The sequence below is a fragment of the Labrus mixtus genome, chromosome 13, assembly GCF_963584025.1.
Source record: "Labrus mixtus chromosome 13, fLabMix1.1, whole genome shotgun sequence".
NCBI lineage: Eukaryota > Metazoa > Chordata > Actinopteri > Labriformes > Labridae > Labrus > Labrus mixtus.
Genome location: NC_083624.1, coordinates 16603581 through 16621576, shown reverse-complemented (window position 1 = coordinate 16621576; position 17996 = coordinate 16603581). Strand labels below are relative to the sequence as shown.

Genomic DNA, 17996 nt, shown 5'->3' with positions numbered 1-17996 from the left:
CGACGTGTACAGTATGATGTTGAGTTAATCTAATCAACAAACGTAGGCTACACTCTCAAAAAGCAGAAATTCAAATAATAAAGTTCTTTCAACTACAAACTAAATATACTTTTTAGAGTGCTGGGAGAACCCGATGAAGCAAGGTGTTGTTCACTCACAATGAAGTGACAGTAAAGTCATTTTCAGTGTGCCACGTTTTAGAGTGTAATGGCTTTGTATGAAATAGTTGTTTTTAGAAGAAGTCTCCTATGATTTTAAGATATTTTGATATCATGATGCACAACTTAATTTATTCATTGAGAAACCAACTTAAAGAAAACTTATTCATCAGTTTCTAATACCATCACTCAGAAGACATGTGTTTTTTCATTACATTAGTTCTTTAATTTTTCATTTAAATATAAAACAAGAGATATACCCCATAGATATTTACACATAGATAATGCAAAGATGGGAGGAGGGCTTGTAAAAATGACCCACCTTACATTGATAATAAATCTTTTATAAAGTCCCATCACAGATACGGATACTTTTGGGAGGAGGGGCTTCCAATACTCTCCACATTCACTGTCTTAGTCCAGTCCTCGACGCTGAGTGTTTCAGTTTAGTATTCTGATAATGTTCTTCTTGTTAAAAATTAAGTTTTGACTCGGATTTCAGCAGCAACAGACGCTGATTAAATACGTTTTCTTTTCTCCTCAGAAGTCGTCAGTTTTTCATCCTGACCAACAACACTAAAGTCATGGACATTGAAGATTATTCAAACGGCTGCCTCTCTGTGGAGTTCAGACACTTGGTGAGATCAATCTTTTATGCTCATATGTGTCATTTATTATAGGGAAACGTGTTAATGTGGCAGACAAAACGGGTCATTAAAAAAGAAAGAGAAGACAAATGTCAGTGTGTTTGCATCTTACAGCAGCTGAAAGAGAAGAAGTACATCAATGGCACAAAGGGGAACGAGGTAAGACGAGATATTCAATATGAGACACATTATTGTAATGCTTATTGTACTCATTATAATGTCTATAAAAGGAGTGACTTTCTGACCCTCATGCTTTCTGTGTGTGCTGTAGGGTCTGCTCTCTGTGACAGAGGAGCTTCACTCGCTCAGTTTCGAGGCATGCTTCACAGTTCAGGGTCTCACCATCGATCTGGAGGTGAGAGGTAGCATCACTTTAACGCACTGTGAGTGGGGTGTTGGTGGTGAAAAATGTTCTCACTGTGAGTTTAAATTCCTCCAGACGTGTTCTCTGCCTCTGGTGGTCATATCCAACGTGAGCCAGCTGCCCGGAGGCTGGGCCTCGGTCATGTGGTACAACCTTCTGACGGACGAGCCCAGGGTGAGTTTACACACTGCACTGCAGTACACACGCTCAGTTACCAATTTATTAAGTTAACCTTAAATAAACAAGTATAGTTTAACACCCCTGCAAAGGGTCATCCTCCAAAAAAAACAGAGCAAAAAGTCATAAAATAAGAAAAGAATGACCTAAAACAAAAGCCAAAAGTAGCCAGCTGAGGCCATGTGGTTAAAAAAAATACATCTTAAACCAGTTCAGCCAAACAAACAATAGGGGGGGTGGGGGGGGGCGCCGTCTCTTTGTTGCTCTCTGTGGACCCCCCTGTGGTGTCTGTATTTAGAGAAGTGAAGACACACAGAGGTGGGGGAGGGGGGGAAGTTAAATCAGCGTCAGAGGAATAGGAGTGAGTGAGTGGTGCTTAAATATGTATGAATCAGAAATGTGTTGTGTTTGGTCTATGTTCCCAAACCATATTTTTAAAAACAATGTTGAAGTTTATTGTTGTGACATTAACACAACCAATAAGAAGATATTTCTGTATAGCTGTTTAATTGTACATTGTTTTATCTGTATGATCGATGTATTTAGTGTTACGGTTGAGTTGTTTCGAATTGTATTCCACTTCCATATCCTAAGTTTCCTTCCTCTTAACCTTCTTCTTCTCCCTCGTTCTCTTAATCCACAGAACATGGCGTTCTTTGGAAACCCACCTCGGGCCACCTGGAGTCAGCTCTCGGAGGTCCTCAGCTGGCAGTTCTCCACCTTTGCCGGTCGAGGCCTCAACAAGGAGCAGCTGAGCATGCTGGGAGAGAAGCTGCTCGGTACGTTTTCACCTTCGGTTTTCAAACTACTGAATGAGAAAATGAATGTCTGAGGTTTCTTTGAACACTTTCTTACATATCCTATAAATAAATATGATAGCTTATAGTATGTTGGCCTGCAAGGGAAAAAAGATTTTCCGGCCTGTAGCTCTTCTGTTGTGATGACTGGATATGCAGTGTGATCCGGCTGCATACATTTCTATGGTTTTTTCCACATGTTTTTGACTTTGCATTGCTTCTGTAATTTCAGTTTTTCTGCAGTTTCTCCTACATTAGATATTGTTTGGCTTGTTGATAGTGTTGCAAAATAAATCGCGCTTTAATTGCCATCGCAATGTGAGCAGAAGTATGAATTTATGGCAATAAAGTAGAACATTATTTAATGTAAACAAGCAATATTTTCTCACTCAGCGTGTGCACATTGAACCTGTTGAATGGAGGCCTGTGGATTACAGCCATGCTCTCAAACAGTCAGATGAAGCTCATGTCAGCTACGCTCAGATAAATCGGTGCCAATGTAATGGTGGAAAGAGGCTTTTTGGAGAAACTTGTTGCAAATAGCTGTAAAGAAATTTGAATAAGTATTATACCATTTTTTTAATTGAACCATTTCATATCTTTTTCACAGTTTTGAAGAATATTATCGTATATCTCATTTGACTTCTCATATCGTGCAGGCCTAAATTAACCATTGACAAAAAGTCCAAAATAATTAAGTCATGATTCAAAACCAGTTAATTGCCTATCTAAACACATTGATTGTTTGGCTTGCATTCATTTGGCTTAACTTCCTGTGTTTTTCACAATAAAACATTGCTGACAGAAAGATAGTGCAATGCTAGTTTTGTTCCATATTGTTCTGCTCTAGGAGATGCAGTGTGTCTGTCCTTGTCAGCGATGGTGTAATGAGATATAAAGGCCTGACTTGACTTGAAATGAAGGCATGAGTCAAGGGGCTTCCTTCATAGGTTCCAAAAAACGTAAACTGCAAAGCTAAAAGATGGTCTTTGTTACCGTCGTGTTTTATTCTTTTCTGTATTTCTTTGTAGGTCAACATGCTTCCTGCAGTGATTATGCAGTGTCCTGGTCAAAGTTCTGTAAGGTAAGTCTTCGATAATATTGAAATACCACATACTGTATGAGCCAACTTTTAGTTCAGATTACCATTTTGAACCTGCAGGTTAAAGGCCCTTTCACATCGGCTACAGCCACGTAGTACACGTTAATACCTCAAAGGGTCATTCATCTCATCTTCAAGAGAGACCTCCATTTTTCTCATGCTGTGTTGTTGGACCAAGACTTAAAAAAATAGATATTTTTTGGACAATTTCATATGTACTCTACATCTCTTCTGGGAAGTTTCTGTGTCATGACGTACTCATCGTGGGCATTTCTGTGCTTCATCCGTTCTTACAGGAGAATATTCTTGGAAAGCCTTTCAGTTTCTGGATGTGGTTGGACTCCATCCTGGAGCTCATCAAGAAACACCTGCTGCCAGTCTGGAACGAGAAGTAAGCTGCTGGTTCACCTATGTAATACCTGACCTCACTAACAGGGCTTTTACACTTGTACAAAACTCCTGAAAACAATGTCAGGGTGAGCTGCAAGTTTTTCACTCAGACTTTATCCTGAGTTTGTCCTCCCAGCCCCCTCGTATTTGTTTCTGCAGAGAGACTTGAGTGAGCTGTTGTGAGAACACAGCGGGATATTATCAGGAGAATTTCACCTCTAGCGAGCGGGAGTGGGTGGTGACGTTTATTCCCTTCGATCGGTGAACAACAATAGACTCTCTGCAGGTGATCGCCACCTAGCTTAGCATAAAGACCAGACAGTGGAGATGGGGAAATGGATAAACTACAAGCTTGGCTTGTTCAAAGGCAATACAATCATCCAACCGGCACCTCAAACAGATTTTGTTTTGTTTGTTTTTATTGTTGTCACTGTGAGGTTGCCAGGCAACCAGCAGAGTAAGTAACAGTTTCTGGTTTAAATAACTGGTAATAAAGTAACATTTAAATTTGAATTTAAATATATTTATTTAATTATTACTGTGTTTATATTTTCCTACTCTCATTAGTTTTGTTGCACTCCTTCTAAATCCCTGCATGTCTTTATCACTAAATTTGCCTTCATATGATCGTTAATGATGACCTGAAAGTAGAGTTCAGTGTAGGACTCCCCCCTGTTGTTTCTTTTGGTAACTACAATCAGGAAAAAGGCTTTAAACTGAATATATTTTCTTCATGTCTTGATTATGAGACTGTTTGTCCTTTATTCTATTTAACTTTTTTTAAATGATAAAGCTTTACAAGTTGATATTTACTTTCAAAAATTGCAATTAAACTACAATTCCTTTCTATTTTTATTTATTTAGTGTTATAGCAATCTCCCTGACCTACTGTCTTCCTGTTTTCTGACGAGTGTAAAATGAATGAAAGCGTTGAGTTAACATAGTTTTAACATTTACTGCACATTGTCTTGCAGTGAAACATTTTTACATATTAAACATTTAATAATAATTGCAGCATTTCAGACCTGCAGAAAAAGAGTTAAAACAATGCTCAAAGCATGAACAGTATGTCGACTGAAAAGATAAGCAACACAACTTAGCAGCGGACTTGGTCAAGAGGTGCTATTGTAAAAAACCATCAGAAGAATGTAAAAATCTGATTGATAGAAACAGCAAAAAATACATGTGTTTCTTTTGCACCACCACCATGCAGCTACATCATGGGCTTTGTGAGTAAAGAGATGGAGCGCACTCTGCTGAAGGACAAAGAGCAAGGCACGTTCCTCCTTCGCTTCAGTGAGAGCCACCTCGGAGGAATCACTTTCACCTGGGTGGAGAACGAAAACGGTCAGCTTTCTATTTAGTACATCATCTCCTACTCTCAGTGAGAGAATGTTTCATACTTTTATTTTAAAATAAAATCCCTCAGTATATTCTCAAATGTTGTCCAGGGTCACTAGGTCATGTTATACAAGCTTTGTATTTCAGACTTCTACCTGGTGGTCTTTCCTCGATCTAATACTTTTTATTTCCCAACAGGAGACATGAGGTTAAACTCTGTGGAGCCGTACACTAAAAACCGCCTCAGTGCTCTCCCTTTTGCCGACATCATACGAGACTACAAAGTGATCTCAGACAGGGTCGTACCGGAGAACCCGCTCAAGTTCCTCTACCCAAACATCCCCAAAGATGACGCCTTCGGACGTCTTTACAACAGTCAGCCGAGCAAAGGCAGGAGTGCAGAAACATTTCTCCAATCAGAGTTGATGTGTTTTAAATGATTCTTTTTGAGCTAACTAGCTTGTTGAATACAAAGCTAACGTTTCTTTTATCTGTGTTTAACTTACAGTCCATCCATACATACCCTCCATCCTGATCCCCATCTCTGAATTACGGTAAGTTCATTTGTGGACCATGAGAGACCCCTGCGCAGTTTAAACTTTTTAACAAGCAATTTGGTCGTCAGATCCCCAGCTCCTTCAGCAACATGCCCGATGTGTCCTTGGGACCACAAGACACTTAACCCCGAATTGCTCCCGCTGCTTCGTTGGCAGTGTATGAATGGATTAGTTACTCCTGATGGTCTCACTACACAGCAGCCTCTACCATCAGTGTGTGAATGTGTAGGTGTGACCTGTAGTGTTAAAGCACTTTGAGTTGTCAGGAGACTAGAAAAGCGCTATACAAGCTCAAGTCCATTTACATAGCAGCCTTCTTAGACTCAAACTATGAATATCAGTGTAATGTAGCCGTGTTAGTCATTTAGAGGGCTGCAAAACCCCAAAGATTCACATGGCTTCATCAGCGTAGTGTTAATTATGACACACTGCTTTCAATGCAGCTGAGAGATTTTTTAGATTTTTGTTAAAGCGGCTGAGATGAGTTTTGTTTTTTGTTTTTATGAAACAGACTGAATTTAATATTGAGGACTTTTTGAAGAAAGCTAACAAGATGGGATCTTGCTTCACAATGAGTCGTACATTTGACGGTTTTAAAAAAGCTGGAAGACATTTTGTTTGAAAACACAACCTACATATATGTTCAGGACAATATCAGCAAAGAGATTAGAGGTACCACTTCATCCACAGGGGGCGCCAAAATCAACACAAACTGAAAGTTGCTTCTGCGTTACAATAAACTAAGATGTTTTGTCTCTTCCCAGCTCTAATGTGAGCACCTCGTCCCCGGTCTCCTGTCAGTCTCCTGAACCACCGATGACTCCCGGCGAGTTTGACATGCTGAACAAGCAGCTTTGCTTCAGCATGGAAACAGTGAGTCATATTTATTCTGTTTGGTGGACCGCACAATTCACAAACAATACTGTTTATTTTGTCTTCTTTTTTAGTAAATCTAAAGAAAATAGCCAAAACAATGATGGAATCATTCTGGCAGTATGTCTTGTTGGGAATGTTTTCAAAGCTTAATATGTTTTTATGACTATACAATACATCTTCATTGTTCACTCAGTCCTACACACGATGTACAACATTTATTCTGCATCAAAACACATGTTGAAAAGATTTCTCTGAAGGGTATAGTCAACACACAAACAGGCACTCTGTTGTGTTAAAAAAAAAGCTCATTGCTGTGGGTAAAGTTATACATGTGTGGAAGACCACCGCGTTTCAGATCATCATGGAAGTACGTCATATATAGCGACATTAATCCAAGGGAAAATACCCAAACAATTGTGTACAACAAAAGTAAAGAATACGTGAAACTATCCCTCGTAAATGAGGAGAAAAAAAAACATATTAAAGAAAAAATAAAAGAAAGGAAGCTGTTACAAAATGTGGAAAATAGTAGAAAAAAATATATATAGGTACACATATATACACACACATACACACAAACATATACATATAAACATGCACACATACATCTTACACATATTTATACACACATAGAAAATCATTGTTTTTGTCTCATTTACTCCAGATGAGCCGTTTATGTTTCCTGCTGCTCATGTTTTTTGTTTTTGTGTTTCAGATGAGTCCGCCGTATTCACAGTAACTCCTGATCACACAAACAACATTTTTTTCTCCGAGATCAAAGAGTTTTTATATTTTTATATTGACCGAGTGTTTGGATTTTTTAAAGAGTTTATGTGACCACTTATTTTTGAACTAGTTAGATTAAAAATTTGAATTGATTTGACTTATTTTCTGGCTATTCTGTAATGTGCCTTCTTTCCTTCGGTTTTTTTTGATCACTCTTATTTCAGCTGTACTTTAATGCACTCCTTTTTATTTGTATTTTTATGTTGTTTTTTCTTTTATTGTGTACTTTTTGATATGTCTTTCTACGAACTGTGACTATGTTTTTTTTCTGTACGAATAAAGTGTTTATAATTGTTATTTAAAACCTATCGTTTATAACATTTTCAGGTTTATTTATATGACAGTGCCGTATCACCACAATATTTGTGCGCTTATTTTTGTTAATCAGTTACAAATTCACAGTGATTACATTTCGTTTTGATTCAGTCTGTCTTTACAGTCACACTTACACCACACGTCATCACGTACAATCATTCAAGGTGAGCTCTTCTGCCGCCTAGAGGCCACACTGAGGCATGGCTATGTCAACACAAGTGTTGCAGAGTTTTTATTTTTTCTAATCGGCAGGAAATAGAGCGCCTCACCTGACTGCTGTGAACTTGACAGAGTCAGTGTTCAAGAGTTTACCGAGAACAGACGTGAATCCCGGAGAGTGAAGAGAGTGAAGGGTGTGTTTCACAGCCATAAAGGTGTGTTTGTGTTTGTGTTTGTATCTGTATAAATGAACACTGAGCTACACAGACTTTAGACGTTATAAAAATATGATTAAACTAACCTTGCTCAATTGAGTAGGTTTTATAAAGGAGTATAGGCTGATGTACAGTAGAAAGAAATCAACCAACAGAATCTATATGTCTACATTTGCCAGAACATTTTTAACACATTTTCTTTATGAACCATCACTGGATTAATCGCATTTTAAAATAATAATAAGAGATGTATGTATGTATGATTAGGATAAACGGCAAAATAGTGACAAAAAAGGTTAGTAATAAAAATGGATTTAGAAGTAGAGACTAATGCACACCTATAGGAAATGTGTACTTGAAACAATAAAACAAGTAATTAAAAAATAAAATATAATTATATAGCCTATACAACTCCTACACAAAAAACCTAAAACCACAAATGTATAAAATATTAAAGTAGGCATATTACTAAAACAAGATACCAATGCTAATAAAAAATAAATACTAATACTAAAAACATGATTTAAACAATTGTATGTTAATTTAAAGCAGAATTAATCAATGACAGTTATATTAAACTACATTTAAATATAAATGAGAAATATTGCATCATAAAGTAGGCTACTACATAAAAGCCAGACTGAATACAATGCATTTATATTCTTGGAGTCTCGGAGCTAAACAGCTGAAAGCAGCATAATAAAACGCTTTTGTTTAAGAGTTCTCCGTTTGAGACTTAAAAAATCCGTTTTACCCGGTTTTACCCTGTTTTTACCTCCCGGAAGAGACGCGGGAAAATTGCAGCCAACAAGCCGCAGCAGAATCCCTCGATGTTTCTTTTATTTTGAAAGCGGAAATGAATAGAGCGAAATCGTCGACTTGACGTTTATATTCGACCATTTCCCGAGAATCGGAGCTGTGACGTTGTTGTGGGAGGGGACCGACCGAGGGTATATAAGCAATCCTCCTTCCTGCTGTCACACACGTTGAATAGACGGCTTAGTGCGCAGAAAACTTTGTATTTATTGACACTTTACGCTCCATTTTGATAACCAACAAATCCAAAAATCCGCCGAAAGGTAAGTTATTTTACTTCCTGTTGCTGAGAGGAATCACGTGTTTTATTCATTATATTTACAGTCTATGGTTTTATTCTGGGAGCCTGTGTTTACAGTTTTTATAGTTGTCGCGATATTTGTTGTACACTTTACAAATAATGAAGTTACAGGTTATATTATTAATATTATTATATTGACAGTCTGTGGGTTTATATCACTGATGTAGTGGTGCCTGAAGAACGAACTGGGATTACTCTAAACCCCCCCCCCCCCCCCCAAAAAAAAAATAATAATAATAATAATAATAATAATAAATATATACATGTGAGACCATATATATATGGGTGTATATTTAGTTCACCTAAAACGTGCTTTCTAAATTTACACATTAATACTCTACTTCCACTGCTTGACTTAAGGGACTTGTTGTGAAATGACCATTAGCTGCAGAAGAGGAGCACATTTTGTCATTTTTAACTGTACAACAGACTACAGGCTGAGACAAATGCATTTTGAGTGAACTATTCCTTATTTCTAAGGAGTGTTGGGGAAATGCGTTAAAAAGCAATGCACTAGTAATAATAATAATAATAATAAATTAGATTTATATAGCGGTTTTCTAAATACTCAAAGATGCTTAGTGTGTATTTTGTTGTTACAAGTTAGGCCCTATATAATGCACTGGTTTTGCAATTGAAGTAAAATGTTATTTAGAAGAGGATATTCCCAATGGAAACATAAGTGGGTACACTCAGGGGCGTCGCCAGATCTGGGCCCCATGAAAAGATATCTCAATTGGGCCTAACCACCAGCAACGCTGAGGCTGTCTGAATGTTACCAATAAGAAAAGGAAAAGTTATTGTAATGAGCACACTGTGAAGAAAGTCTTCTATTATGGCAATAACTTTGTAATTTAATATGAATTAAAATAAATTCAATTTACAATCTTTTGCAGGGCCCCTGTCAGTCATGGGTGCCCCTGCCTGCTCTGCACCACTGTTTATTCCCAGTAAAGGTTTCAGGACTTGAACTATTTCTTGTACCTGCAGATGGCTCAGTGGCAGGAACTGCTGAAGCTGGACTCGGCTCATCAGGGCCATGTGAGACAAGTTTATGAGGGGAAAATCCCTCTAGAGATCCGCCACCATCTCTGCCTGCCAATTGAGAGCCAGGACTGGTAAGACGAGTTTCTAATGTGTTTTGTATGGTATTCACAAGGACAAGGATGTCACACCATCAGGCTTTCTCGCACCATGCTCTTATTCTTTACGGTGGAAAGGCAGAACAAACACCTAGCTGCAGGAGAGGAGTGAAAATCTCCAAACGGCCTGTTTGAGCACACATTTTCTGAAAAGTGGAGCAGGTAAAACACGGAGAGGATGGACTTTTCTCATCATTAGGGAGTTTGTAGACGGACTAGGGACACATATTAGTGTTAGAAAAAACATTGTGAAGTGTATTTTGCATAATATGTGACCTTTAAAAGTGTATGTAACTAATTCAAAATAATGTGTTTCCCAATCATGTTCTTACTTATGTATTACAATTGAAGTAAAACGTACATGATGCATTGTCCCACTGTTGGGGACTTTCACCTGATCTTTATATAACTTTGTTTTTGGTCTAATTTTTCATGTTGAATTATTGTACTCAGATTGTGTTGTAATTCAGTGATGTAGACACACACACACACACACACACACACACACACACACACACACACACACACACACACACACACACACTCACAGTCCTGATATGAATGCACATTTTCTGTTGCTCTGTGTCAGGGACTCGGCAGCGGTGGATGAAAACAAAGCTTGCACTTGTTTTCGAGCTCTCCTACTGGATCTGGATGAACAGTGGAACCGCTCTGTCCAGGAGAACAACATCTTAGGGGGGCCGAACTTTTCAGGGATGAAAGACTTCTTGCTGGTAGGACCGACACACACACATTGAACATTTCATTCAGATGTACTGTATCTCTGCTTCTTCTTTTCTCCACACAAGATTATTACATCCTCGTACTTGTTTGTGTGAATGCTTGATATTTATTCCTTTTTGTTTTTGCTTAGAAATACCAACCAATGAACTTGGCTGTCATCCTTTCTGAATGCCTCAAAGAGGAAATGAGAATCCTGGCGTCCGCCCGTGAAGCAAAGGTAAGCAGCACAGACCTCAGAAATGTCTACTACTAATCAAAAAAATGTTTTCTGTTTGTCACAAGACGCTCAGTAGTTATTTTTGATTAATTGCTATGCAGATAACTATGACAAGTCTGGTTAATTATTTGATCCTGAGGGAAACTCAAAGCATCCAGTAGCAGCTTACAAAAATATGCATGAAATGACAAACAACACCCGCTGTCCCCCCTCCCATATTATAGAAGATTTAAAAAGAAAAACCTACATAGATCAAAATAACCCCGTCCTCCACAGACATTTATGTTAGACTTGTTTCTGCAAATATGCCATTTAAAACAGGAGGTGCCGTTAGCCAAGTTAGCCTAGCCCCATGTATGGAGGCTGTAGTCCTCTGGGCGGGCGGCCCGGGTTCAAGTCCGACCTGTGGCTCCTGTCCTGTGTGTCGTTCCCCAATCTCCTTCCACAGTCCTGTCTCTAAATGAAGGCATGAAAAGCCCAATTTAAAATGAGACCTATACCAACAACATTTACATACCGTGTGAGGGATTAGAATAGAAACCTGTGTACAGTCTAAAAACATACATCGCACATCATAGAGTAGACTTTGTGTCTCTCTGAATGCTGTGATGTGTTAACCAGAGAACTTTTACTCACTGTAGAAGAGGCACACAGCATGGAACTCATTTTATACCAGTAAAATATTGTAAAACATGTTTTTTTTTGTCTCTCAGCATTGTGGAAGTCCAACCATGGAGCAAAACTGGAGAATGTTGGAGCACAAAATCAACAAACTACAGAAACAGACCTCGGTAAATTCACTCCAACTGTAACTTATTTTGATTCCAAAGCAGATTTATGGTTTGTAAAATGAGAAATGCATACTTTATCCTCCTTTAACCTGTGGACTTTCGCTCGTATGTCCAGGAGGTAAAACAGGAAATCAAGTCACTGGAGGGCCTGTATGAAAATCTGGGCTTCATTCAGAAGAACTGGCAAAGCCGAGGTAAAGAAGGAGACGTAAAGAAATGTGATATAAATTATGCATGAGGTTATGATTTCTTATTATGTATGTCTCTCGTCATTACCAGTGGAGGAGCGAGTTGGATTGCCTCAGTCCAAGGCTGCTGTGGAAGAGGAATGTTGTCAACAGACACTCATCATCACTCAAACAAAGCAGGTGACGTAAACATATGCTTTAGGACTTGACAAAGCACAAACAGATATAACACTTTTAAAGCAGTTTAATATTAAGGAGCTATGTGTAAAATGTGTGTTTTTCTCACCATGCACCATCAGCTCTTCCAAGGGTTAAAGGAGTATAAAATATCTTGCTGGATGTTCTTGATAAAAATGCTTCTAACAACGCCTATGTTTTTTTTTTTTGACTCACAGCTGGTGCTGCAGCAGGTAGGGAACATTTTAAATCAGGTAGAGCAGACTATAGTGACCCTTGTCGATGTGGAGCTAACTGAATGGAAGCGCAGACAGCAGAAGGCCTGCATTGGAAGTCCTGTTGACACTTCTCTGGACCATCTGGAGAAGATGTAAGAACTTACCTGGGCTTTTTTTTTTATGTTTCAACAACTACTGAGTGTAAAGGAGAGCCTCGGGTTTTGTCCTTGTGTGTAAATTCTTGTGTTGTATGCACAGGTTCACGGCTGTGGCAGAAGTTCTGGTGCAGATACCCAAACAGCTGCAGAAACTGCAAGACCTGATCGGGAAATACAACAGCACAGATTCCTCCAACCTCACTGGTCAAATGGCGGAAATCGAGAGTTTTTCTTTGTCCTTGCTCAAAAAACTGCTTTCAAAGTAAGACATGGCAAACGTAGTGCTCTGTTAGTTATACACGGTGAGTTCACTCATGCTGATAGACGATGTTATACAGTTACCATGTGTCTCCTTGGTCTTGGTTTGCAGTGCTCTGGTGGTTGAGAAACAGCCTGTGATGACGAGTTTACCACAACGACCCCTGATAATTAAGACCGGGGTGCGCTTTGCAGTATCAGTGAGGTAATACTGCACATCTTTGTCTTTCTGTGTCTTCTCATTTTCTAATCTAAATGTATTTCTCACAGGGTTGAGATGACATGACAAGAGTAAAAGGTGACATTAAGACAGCGTACAAGAATACACACACTAGGGGTGCTGGTGCCCTGGTGGCCTACAGTAGTGCTTAGTGCGCGTGCCCCATGAACAGAGGTTATAGCCCTCCAAGCGGGCGCCCCGGGTCCAAAACCAACCCATAGCCCCTTTCCCTCATGTCGTTCCCCACTCTCTCTCTCTCCCGGGTTTCTGACTCTATCCACTGTACTATCTCTAACTACACATTAAAAAAAAAAAAAAAAAAAAAAAAAAACATGAAAGATTACAGACATTCAGGATCGATCAAGGACCTGTCTGGGAAGTCAGAGTATAACCTTTGTTGCGCAAGCAGACAGGAAAACAATGGTAATATTGTTGGATTTCTACTAGTATCTTAGTGAAGTTTAAAATTCTGATGCTATGACAATCCCGATTGGGGATATGTGTGGATATTGTAATATGAAAGAGCAATCCATTTCCATAAAATACTTCTGTGATCATTATTAATGCCTTACACCGCGATGCTGCCAGAAAACCCCCACAATATAGCGTACTGTGTGTTTTTACATTTTTGTCGAGTTCATAACGTTTTTTTTTTCGTTTTTTTCTCAGGTTTTTAGCAAACCTCACCGAATTCATCCAGAACAGCTCACTTAAAGTCACACCTTCATTTGACAAGTAAGCCAAAAGAAAACATCTGACTGAGCATGTGATGATGTACATTATTAGAGATGTCTGATCTTTTTTCCTCTCTAAAATAAGGGATGTTGAAGAGGCCAAGACGCTTAAAGGGTAGGTGAAGTGTACACATACATTACAAATATCAGAAGTGTAAACTGATGAGTTATTTAAGTTGCCCTCTGACCTTTCACACCTTCCTGGACTCTGACATATACTGATGGTCTGATGTTGCTTTAGGTTCCGTCAGTTTTACTTTGACAGCAACGACTACAAGTTCATGGACGTGCACCCAGCTGGTGGAGGATTGGAGGCAGAATTTGGGCACATGGTAAGAAACTCAACAAACAGCTAAGTTTACAAGCTGGAAAAGACCTTAACCTACTTATAGGAACATGCCAAACTACATTCTGTTACATGTTAACTTCATATGCAATCTTCAGTTATGTCTGCCATTAGCTCCCGCTGTTTATCTACCCATCTTGCTTCAACACCATTAAGCAATGTGGATAACCAGACTGTGACGCCAATATTACGCTGTTGTGGAATAAATATGAATGTTAAAGATGTATGGATGGCCGAGCTTGTTACGGCTCTCTCAGGGAAACTTCTTTTCATATGTATTTTGATTTTTATCCCCGGTTACGGCCACAACCTTCCCGGTGTTACGGTCTAAGAGAGTGACACGCCTGCTGATTTTTCTGTGATTTTTCTGGTCTTGGTTTTGACTCGGTCTCGATCCCTAAATGTCTTGGTTTTGTCTGGGTCTCAGTGCAACCTGGTCTCTGGTATGTCCTGGTCTTGACTACAACACTTCAATCAGGATCAAGTATTTTAACACAGCCGTGTATTAACCTGTACTATAAGGATCATAGCTCTGGCTTTATAAACAGTTCATCTTATGTTCTGAATATAATTTTACTCTTAAGAAATTAACAGGCGTGTATAAGGTCAACATATAAATAAATAGATGCTCATAATTGTCAAGTAAACATTACATACTTAATGAAATATTTTCTTAGTAACACTTGTTTCTGTTTTCTCAGTTACTCAAAGAAAGAAAAGGAAAGGGTAAAGGATCACAAGAGGTAAGATGAGACATTCAAATTCATTAAATGGCCCTTTTAAAAGTTAAAGCACATACACATATATATGTATTGTTTGCAACCATGCTAACTATATGCTAACATGCCAAATATGTATAGCTTTGGGGTTTTTTCCCCCTCATAATCTAGCAATTTGTTGGAATATTTTCAGACCAAAGTGGTGGATCAACCGGCAGGCAAAAGGAAAAGAAACCAGAGTGAAGAAGATCAGCTCCATCTGACGGTCTTGGAAGAGCTCCACATCATTAAGTTTGTGATGGTGTTTAGGCACCCTGGACTGGAGTGTGACATCGAGGTGAGACAAGTTGCTGCTCAAATTCATCGGAGGCAGTTCAAGTTTTTCATTCTTCTCCTGTAAAGATTAACAGTCTCCTCCTCTTCCTCCTCCTGTGTTGCTCTAGACCAGCTCCCTGCCTCTGGTTGTCACCTCCAGTACCAGTCAGATCCCTGCTGCCTGGGCCTCGGTGATGTGGTACAACATGCTGTCCAACGGTGAACAAAGGGTAAGCACAACACTCTGGATTTGTTCTGTTTTCAGGATCACAGCACAGACTTACAAGTTAATCATAAATATAATACATTGCTCCTAAAGGCAAGTGTTGTACTGAGTCATATATTGTTTTCAAATGAGTAGATGGTATTTATTTATGTGTTGCTTTTTATTTTTCATTGTTTTGTTTTTCTGTATTTTGTTTTATTTTCCCTCCTCTGTACAGAATTCAACTGAAGCAACTTCAAAACGTTTGATAGCCATTGTTTTTTTTTTAGACCTTAAAATGTGATAAATTAGAGATATGGTTTAAAAATGTTGTCACAACATCATCCTTAAAGGCAGGGTGGGTAATTTCCTCCAGATCCACGTTTTAAGATTTTGGTTGAAATTGTTTTTAGGGCCTGACAAAAATGAATAACTCATGTGCTCTGAAAAAGGAACGAAGAAAATCTGTCATCTGTAGCAGTTGTAAAAACTTTGACCAATGTCTGCCACGAGGTACCAATCTGGTGAACCAATCAGGCGCCTCCCTGTCTCCCTGCTTGTTCTCTACTCCTTGCGTACACTAGCCCACACTCAAAGCGAGTCATCGATGACGTAGTTTATACTGTGAGTTTACTTACCGCTGAATGAGACATGAGACCACGTAGTTACTACACAATGTAAGAGATGAGCTGAGGTCCACTTCTGGAGCAACGGCGCTCGTGCATGTTAGTGAGGGGGCGTGGCTTTTGAGGGTGCACAGAGGGGAGGGGGTGTAGACAGAGCACTGAGGGAATGCTACTTTCAAAATCATGCTAGTTTTTAAATTACCATCATTACCAACCCTGCCTTAAAACTTGTCACACTGTAAAGATGAAAACTGGTTCCTGTGAAAGTCCACACGTACATTAGAGTTGAGTCACTGCAGAACAATTTGTGTGAAACGTGTGTGTGTGTTTGTTCTGTAGGACCTGTCGCTGTTTCTCACACCTCCCTCACTCACCTGGGAGCAGCTGTCTCAGGTTCTGAGCTGGCAGTTTTTGTCCGCCGGCCAACTGGAGCTCAATAATGACCAGCTCTCCATGCTGAGAGACAAGTTTGTTGGTGAGTGTATGAACTCTTCTTCAGTCCCATGAAACTTTACTTTCTCATGTTTTTTCTTAAAACATAGGTCACCTCTTGTTATGCAGGTCGATGTAAAGGATTAGAAGGAGAATTCAATCAAATATTCTCTACTCTTGTATGAGAAAGTTCATGTTGAAGGAAAAGTTCCACATTTTGAGAAAGATGCTTTCTGGACAGGAGTTTGATGTAAAGACGGATTCTCTCCACTGTCTCTGTCATGAATATGAACACTATCAGTGCCATAAAAGAAAAGAAAATGGTGACAGTATTTATCATTCCCATCGTCTTTCCAGACATCGTCACAAAATAAAAGGACTGAGGAGTACACAGACAGTGATTGTGTTCTTAGCTTTTATATCAAACCTTGCTCTCACTTCTTGATTTGACATTAGATCCATCCGTTATCTTTACCGCTTTTCCTGTTCGGGCGAGAGGTGGGGGAACACCATGGACTGCTCTCCAGCCAATCACAGGACTGACATATAGAGACAGACAACCAGCCACACTCACATTCACACCTACGGCAGATTTAGTCACCAGTTAACCTAACGAGCATGTCTTTAGACTGTGGGAGGAAGCCGGAGTACCCGGAGAGAACCCACGCATGCACAGGGGAGAACATGCAAACTCCACACAGAGAGGCTCCTGTCAGACGGGGATTCAAACCAGGAACCTCCTCGCTAACCAATGCACCAGCGTGCAGCCCCTTGAAATTAGATATAAGGATTATATTTGAATTTCTCCACTGTATGTCTTGTTATATTTATGGCATATAAACGTAGTTTGTGGTTTCTTCACAGACAATCCTGATGGTCTTGTTCACTGGAAAGATTTCTCAAAGGTGAGCGATAATCTTCTTAGACCTAAATTCACACCACGGGCTCAATCTTTAGGACCCTGGAGTTTTTTTTATTGTGTTTGTGTTCGTTGTGATTAACCCCCCTGCTTCTGTACATGGTGACTTTTTTCTGCCAGTGTGATAAGAACGAGTCCAGTGCCTGGTTTTGGATAGATGGGATTCTGGATTTGATTAAAAAACACCTGGCGGATATTTGGCGGGATGGGTAAGACACAATAAAAGAAAGAATGTAAAGTTATCACATTTTGTATAACACCATAATCTACAGATGCAACCTCTGAAACCATAAAACTGTCATCTGACTATTATTGTATTATTTTTACAGAAGTCTAAGTAACCTCTGCTCTGTTTTTGGGGTGTCAGGTCCATCATGGGGTTCGTGACCAGAACCAAAACAAAGGAACTGCTGAAGGAAAAACCGAACGGCACATTTCTGCTTCGCTTTAGTGAGAGCATCAAAGACGGAGCCATCACCTTCAGCTGGGTGGAGCACTCCAATGGTGGTATGTTTCTGTACTAATATGTGTGTCTGGAAATCATTGAAAACCAGAGTTTGAGCATTGACGGTTTCTCCGGCAAATG

At 39.3% G+C, this 17996-nt stretch overlaps 1 protein-coding gene across 1 annotated transcript in view; it reads left to right on the top strand.

The window, feature by feature from the left end:
* The window catches only part of stat4 (signal transducer and activator of transcription 4), a 30368-nt gene that overhangs the window by 10778 nt on the left and 1594 nt on the right, over window positions 1-17996 (top strand). The window contains exons 13-43 of the mRNA XM_061054667.1: window positions 703-796; window positions 920-964; window positions 1077-1160; window positions 1245-1343; window positions 1990-2125; window positions 3175-3227; window positions 3542-3636; window positions 4849-4982; window positions 5175-5366; window positions 5485-5530; window positions 6298-6406; window positions 8949-8963; window positions 9992-10119; window positions 10733-10877; window positions 11018-11104; window positions 11818-11895; window positions 12011-12089; window positions 12175-12263; window positions 12479-12630; window positions 12737-12898; window positions 13007-13099; window positions 13784-13849; window positions 13934-13963; window positions 14090-14180; window positions 14896-14937; window positions 15107-15250; window positions 15357-15458; window positions 16399-16534; window positions 17356-17396; window positions 17531-17619; window positions 17778-17917. Of these exons, the coding sequence (XP_060910650.1) occupies window positions 703-796; window positions 920-964; window positions 1077-1160; window positions 1245-1343; window positions 1990-2125; window positions 3175-3227; window positions 3542-3636; window positions 4849-4982; window positions 5175-5366; window positions 5485-5530; window positions 6298-6406; window positions 8949-8963; window positions 9992-10119; window positions 10733-10877; window positions 11018-11104; window positions 11818-11895; window positions 12011-12089; window positions 12175-12263; window positions 12479-12630; window positions 12737-12898; window positions 13007-13099; window positions 13784-13849; window positions 13934-13963; window positions 14090-14180; window positions 14896-14937; window positions 15107-15250; window positions 15357-15458; window positions 16399-16534; window positions 17356-17396; window positions 17531-17619; window positions 17778-17917 (2996 nt within the window). The remainder of the gene's footprint in view (window positions 1-702; window positions 797-919; window positions 965-1076; window positions 1161-1244; window positions 1344-1989; window positions 2126-3174; window positions 3228-3541; window positions 3637-4848; window positions 4983-5174; window positions 5367-5484; window positions 5531-6297; window positions 6407-8948; window positions 8964-9991; window positions 10120-10732; window positions 10878-11017; window positions 11105-11817; window positions 11896-12010; window positions 12090-12174; window positions 12264-12478; window positions 12631-12736; window positions 12899-13006; window positions 13100-13783; window positions 13850-13933; window positions 13964-14089; window positions 14181-14895; window positions 14938-15106; window positions 15251-15356; window positions 15459-16398; window positions 16535-17355; window positions 17397-17530; window positions 17620-17777; window positions 17918-17996) is intronic.